The 6,886-nt window shown below is 36.0% G+C and overlaps 1 protein-coding gene across 1 annotated transcript in view; it reads left to right on the plus strand.

The window, feature by feature from the left end:
* The window catches only part of LOC107741957 (guanine nucleotide exchange factor VAV2-like), a 72,217-nt gene that overhangs the window by 64,090 nt on the left and 1,241 nt on the right, over positions 1-6,886 (plus strand). Inside the window, exon 2 of the mRNA XM_016554779.1 lies at positions 3,053-3,169. Coding sequence (XP_016410265.1) covers positions 3,053-3,169 — 117 coding nt within the window. The remainder of the gene's footprint in view (positions 1-3,052; positions 3,170-6,886) is intronic.

Below are 6,886 nucleotides of genomic sequence, written 5' to 3' on the forward strand. Positions count from 1 at the left end.
ACACACACACACACACACGCGCGCGCGCGTTTATTTAGCTATCTAAATGGGGACATTACATAGACTTCTATTGTTTTTATATACAGATAGTTATATACTTTTTAACCTAAACCCACCCCTACCCCTCACAGAAAACTTTCTGCATTTTTACAATTTCAAAAGTAAAAAAAAAACTTTGTTTACTTTATTTTTATAACAGTTTTACAAATGAGGACATCCACAAATTGAGGTTTTTGCCGATTTTGTCAGGTTTTGCTCACTTTTGGGTACAAATTGTCCCCAAAATATGGTTAAGTAGGTACACACACACACACACACACACATATATGATTCCACCCAATCAGCTTATCTTTGTAAAATGGAACAGCTTCTTAAATAACTGAATGTGCACTCTTAACTTCAGCCAATCAAGCATTATATTATGATATTATGATAATTAAGCACTATTTAATGATAGAACTAGTGATTAGAACTAAAACTTGGTAACCATGAATGAATGCATATTTGTCATTTTAACTGAACTTAGGACTGGTGGTGGTGTTTAAGATATTGTTGGTCATAGGTAATAGTAATTATTATTAAAAGATACTACTACTACTACTATTATTATTTGCTGGGTTCATGAATATTAATCACGTTGTCAGCGTTCGCTCGAACTGATTTGCTGAAATCAAACGGGGACGGTAATAGATAGATCGCGCATTAGCTCCGCCCACTGCCGAGAAACCGGCATATCTTTTGCTTGTTCTTAAAAGCTGAATAATTCTAAATGAACTCTGTTATTTTGACAGGAAAATACAACAAAGGATATGGTTTACATGTAGCGCGTCGATTCAGCGTGGTATGCAAGACTCTCGCTCTCTCTCTTTGCATGTGTGAGAAACACAGCAGTTAAAGCGACGGCGAGTCGTGCGCCTTCACACTAGTTTATGGTACGTCAAATACAGGTGCGCTGCGTGCTACATACTGCGCATCCATTTAGTACATGACATGATCTATTGAGCGCATCCAAATAGTACAGATCGTTTGACGGAGAGTGAAACTCTCAAGCGCTCAGTCAGCATGTTTATCGAGTGAAAATCTGTGTTGAACGCTTCTCACACACATATTGGCGTGTAAAATCTAAGAATTTATTAGCCAATGGCTAATGTTAGACATTATTTAGTCGCCCAGAGTAAGATTTAGTCGCATATGCGAGTGATTTACTCGCAAGGTAGAGGGTTGGCCTATTCATCTGAGCTGGATGCAGCTAAACAGGGTGGAAAATTACAATTTTAAAAGCCAGAGTGTGTTTTTAATGGTTAGTGGGAACAGACTGAACTTATGGTCTCAGAGAGATAAAAAATGTGGAGAGAGAGAAATTACTGAAGCATCTCTTCTGGAGCAGACAGTGGTCTCTTAAAAGCAAGTTACTAGACACCAAAATGTCTAGTATCGAGTCTTATAGGGGGACATTTTCAGATACAAAATGAGAACAATAAATTTCCCGCATTTTTGTTGAGTATGTTATTATAGTGGTGCTTGCTAGGCACTTTTACCTAGTGGTAATTTTTTTGTTTTTTAAGACATGGTCTCCAGTGTTTTGACATTGTATATATTTAATTTTATATGAATGAATTTTAGTTAATTTTGCTTGAACTAAAATGCCATCTGATTTTAATGTACAAAAATATAGTTTTATATAACTAAAGTGCAAATATATATTTTATATAATGCTATATTAGATACATTTTATATAATGATATAAAGTTCTTTTGTATGATTATTGTGGTCTTTTTGTCTTGTGATTCTCTTTGTCCCTTATCTTGACGTCATATTCTCAGCCATCCTTAGCCATCTTTATCTGTTCTGATAAATGAACTGGTATTTTCTTGCTTATCACGTACAGTACAAGGCATAGCTACACTCTTGTGTTTCCAGTGTAATGCTGATCCTGACACGCTTGAGGTTGTCTTACAGTTCTCATTAAGGGCTAGTTTTACAAATGGCATCACGGCTGTGAGAATTTAATCCGGCTTGTGTTCTAAGGGTGGTTATCTCCATTGTACTGGCTTTAATATGAAAAATAGACCTCTGCTGTCCCGCTTTGCACAAGAAACAGAGCTGCTACTGGTGTGTTCACAATAGGGGTTATGATTCCTGCTGAATAATGGTGGCATGCTTGTAATATCTCTGGTTTATTGCCCCCTTCTCTCCTGAATCATTACTAGTACGGAATGCACTATTCGCCTTAAGTGTACTGTTGCGAACACAGCTACCAGTATTTGTGGAGTTTGTTTCCACCACTGTCTCCATAGACATCCGAACCCATGCACATAATTGAATTATATCTGAGACATGAATTAAACATGAGACATGATTCATTGACATTTGCTGGGTGGAAATAAACAATGGCAAAATTGTTATTGTTTTGTCTCTGTTTGTGTGGTTGTATTGGTTTCATCCAGCTCAAGTCAATTATATTAAACAAATTCTCATTACAAGGAACGTTTATGCATGAATTCTCTGAAACAAATGAGGAACAGGAGCCAGCGTTGTGTCATACTAGCATAAGTGTTACTAAAGGTAATGATTGTGCAATGAAAGAAGGATACAGTTTGCTTTAGAGACCCTAAGGACAGAAGGAATGGTAGGTTTGTAGGCTGGTAAGTGAACAGTGACTGGGGTAGATCATGCCAGAGGCGATCCATCAGATGCTCATTGGCTTATCTAAGCCAAGCCTGGGCCTGGGGATCCAAATCATAGTGTGTGATAACTGTTTGCTTAATCACTGGTACAGGAAGAAGGAAATGAGCTGACTGTCAATAGGCTCCAGGAAATTAAATATGCTCCACATGCTGCAGAAATGAGATGGTGTCAGAGTTCTCCATGCCTGTGAAGTGACAGTGTTTTAATGCTGTTAAATATGGAAATATTTCCATAGGTTTGTAGTTATTTACCAAAAAGACTTTTCCATTTGTTTTAATTCCTTTTCTTTTTTTTTTTTATCAGGTTGAAATTTTAATCGTAACTAAATGGTCTGACATTCTTTATTTGTCTTCTTCTTTTCCAGTTTCTGTGTCTGAAGAACATCCGAACATTCCTGAAAGTGTGCCATGATAAGTTTGGCCTGAGGAACAGTGAGCTGTTTGATCCCTTCGATCTCTTTGACGTGAGGGACTTTGGGAAGGTGAGAAACAGTGGTTTTGCTGAGCACGCAGGTTATCTGAGGCTATTAATCATTTTACACCATCATGTTTAAAGGGGTCCTATTATGCTTTTTTACAAAGTCTTGATTTTGTTTTGGGGGTGTACTAGAACATGCTCTCATGCTTGGTGGTTCGAAAAAAGCATTATTTGTTACATAAAAAAGCATAATAGGACCTCTTTAAGTCTCCGCAGCTGAATGACATTAATGTTGTGTGCACTTTTTATGGGAGATTAACCCATAACTGAGGCTATTGTGCATAAGCTTTGTTCCACTACTCGCAGCTCTCACACACAATCCATTAATGCTGGGGATAATATAAAAGTGTGTGCAATGCTTAATCGGCCCTGTGTGGATTTCTTCCCTCTAGTCTTATCTTCTTCACTGCGTGTTTGAATATTCACATGCACATTTAATCACACACCTCAGGGTCACAAGCGTGCCTGTGTGTGCCAGTGCATATCTGTGTCGCTACCCATATGGTTTGTGTGTGTGTTTCCAAGGATTTCAACAGTACTCATTTTAGGTGACTGATGATCAGCTTTTAAAGTGATTTAGGGGTGAATTTTGTGGGAAAGATCTCGTAACTATTCACGGTACCATCTAGCCCAGGGTTTTCAAACTTTGGTGCCTGGGATCCACAAATAACAGGGCTCCAGACAAAAAAATCGAGAAAGGAGCCATTGGCTCCTATAAGAAAAAAAAAATATATATATTTTTAAGGTGCCACAGAATAAGCGTGTTTTATTTATTCTTTTTTTTTTTTTTTTTTTTACATTTCAATCTTACTGTCATGTGCTTGTCTCATCTTTTCTTGACTTTATCAGCATTTTAATCCATCTTGCAGATGACCTGGGAACTAATGTTCACTTAAAGTGGGAACTAAATCTTTTCCAACTTGAAATATACAGTCACAAAGAATTGTTCATTACACAGAATCTGTACCAATATTGTGGACCATAAGCATCACTTGGCCACTGAGTGTAGTTTGAGCTCCTCCTCAATGCATCCTGTAAATGTTGTCATACACTCTTAAAAATAAAGGTGCTTCACGATGCCATAGAAGAACCTTTTTTGTCTAAATGGTTTCATAAAGAACCTTTAACATCTGAAGAACCTTTACGTTTCACAAAAGGATCTTTGTGGCGAAAGAAGGTTCTTCAGATTATAAAAAGTTGAGAAAGAGATGGTTCTTTAACCGCTTAAGACCCAGCAAAACATTTTAGGAAAAAACTAGTATTTTTTCATGTCATTACATTGTTTAGAGCATTAAAAAAATAAAAAAATAATATTTCATTCATAAGTTATGCTATGTCCTTGGTAGAGGACATCGGGACTCAATTTCTTTAAAAAAATAAAAAGACATGAATGAACATGCATAGGCAAAAACAAATTATTTAAAAAAAAAATCACCAATACATTTTTAGTTTTCAGGATTTAATTTTTTTTACCAAATTTTGTATAAAGATAATTCTCAACTATTTTTTAACAGAATGATTTGATATACCATTTTTCTTTATGCAAAATGTGTGTAAAATGGCGCTTAAAAATTAGTCAGATTTAAATGATAATTACAAAATATTATCATATTTCCATAAGAGTGTCACTAAATGAATATCAGACATTTTTGAAGACCAAGGAGAGGGAGTGGTCATGGTGAAACATCCAAACATTTGGTATCTCTGAAAAGCCCTGAATGTGCTCTTTACAGGACATCCAGACTTAACTGTGTCATGTATAGTCTCAGAGAAATTCACTAAAATATAATGTCCTCATATGAGGATGCAGGGTCTCAGGAGCTTAAAGAACCTTTGACTGAATGGTTCTGTGAAGAACCTTTTAAGCACCTTTATTTTTAAGAGTGTAATAGTTTTTAAGAGTGTAAGTAGTCTGTTTTTCTTAATTAGTTAAATGCAATTTTACAGGAGGAGTTGAATCATGTAGACAACAGGTTAAGGAAAAATATTAATATGCAACAGCGCATAAATATAGCAAAATGCTCCTCTTTTTTAGTTATTTTTCTAGCTGACTGATGAGATTATGGACACCGAATGCTATTCTGAGGTAAATGTATATTATGTTACAATGTTTATAAGCTTTACACGTTTTCCGCAGTTTGAAACACTGAATGAGCTTTTACATGAGACATTTCAACAAGTTGTACTGTAGGCTTTCTTATAAAATAGCCTACCTGTTTATGTTAATTCATGTTCATTATGTACTATAGTAGTGAAGAGAAAGATTAAATGGGTTCACTTGCCGCTTGAACTGAGGCGCTAAAGCGACCACTGTTTAAAACAATTTTTTCCACTAAAACTTTGATGCGCATCGTCTCAGTTTAATACGTGAACATAGCAAAAGATGTGATCGCAAAACAATCAGGAAAAAAGGCATTACATGCAAATTTTAAAGTTATAACATGTAAATATATATAGTCGCCAGTGGCTACCTCAGCAAAAACTTCACTCGCAAATTAATATTTTTGGTCGCAAATGCGACCGTTTTAGTCGCAGTTTGGAGCCCTGAATAAGATGCTCTTCTTGTAGATGAGACATTTTACACATTTTAGATTTTACACACCCTTAAAAGGCATCTTGTACATTTCTGACTGTCGAATGCTCAGTCAGAGCTTTCTCTAGTGCATAAGCGCCCTTATGCTGACTTTGCTCTGATGATCATCCAAGTATTGGAGAAAATGTGATGTCCTTAAGAACAACGGAACCCTGATCTTTATATCACTATGGCAATTTAGTCAATGCACTGACCTCCATGATAGAAGCTCATTGTTAATTCTGTTTCTTCAGACATCAGCTCGATGTCTACCGTTTAGATTGGATATGGGTTCTTCCTCAGTATCAGTGTAGTTTTAATAGCTATAGTTGGGAAAAAAGTGCTGTAAAGGTTAGTAGAATTAAAGAGAAGACAACTTCCTTATTATTGATTGTTTTGGTTGCATGAATTGATTGGACTTTATGAAGTATTTACAGGTGCAAAGCACTTGTCCGACAATTGAAACATTTCCAATCCAATAGTTCCGGTTAACTACAGCTCAGCAAGCGTGTCTGGTAGGGATGTGCATCTCATGACTCAGGCCGATACGATACGCATCTCGATGCATAGCCAACGATACGATACATTAAAGATACATATGAAGCAGCTACCGATGCGATGTGATACGATTCACCCCTATTACGATGCAATCCGATTTCGATTCGGTTCGATTCAACACAATGCGATTCGATGCAATACGATGCATTGGAGAAAATATGATAACTTTTCATGCCTTGAGGCCTGTTTCATAAAACAAGTTAACCAAATAAGCCAGGCTTATTTCAGTTAGTCTGACTCATTGTCAAATGATTTGGTTCCATTATGCTGGGAAACTAACCTGGTCTAAAGCAGGCTAATCTAAGCTCCTCTACTAATTATATTACCACTGTCTCAGTTTATACTATTACTATTATTATTACATACTATTATTTGACTTTTTTTTGTTTGTTTTGTTTTTTACAGTTTCTAGCCATGTTAAATAAATCATTAAAGAAAATGACTACATTTTAACTGCTATAAGAAACACACATCAACTCATTTGAGCTTAGTAATTAGTACTGTAGCCTACTAGCTTACATTTGATTTACAATTAACAATATTACAATAGTCCACTTACAGTTACTGCTATCATAAAAATACACTTTATAT

The sequence above is a fragment of the Sinocyclocheilus rhinocerous genome, unplaced genomic scaffold (genome assembly GCF_001515625.1).
Source record: "Sinocyclocheilus rhinocerous isolate Xijiao unplaced genomic scaffold, SAMN03320098_v1.1 scaffold826, whole genome shotgun sequence".
Taxonomy (NCBI): domain Eukaryota; kingdom Metazoa; phylum Chordata; class Actinopteri; order Cypriniformes; family Cyprinidae; genus Sinocyclocheilus; species Sinocyclocheilus rhinocerous.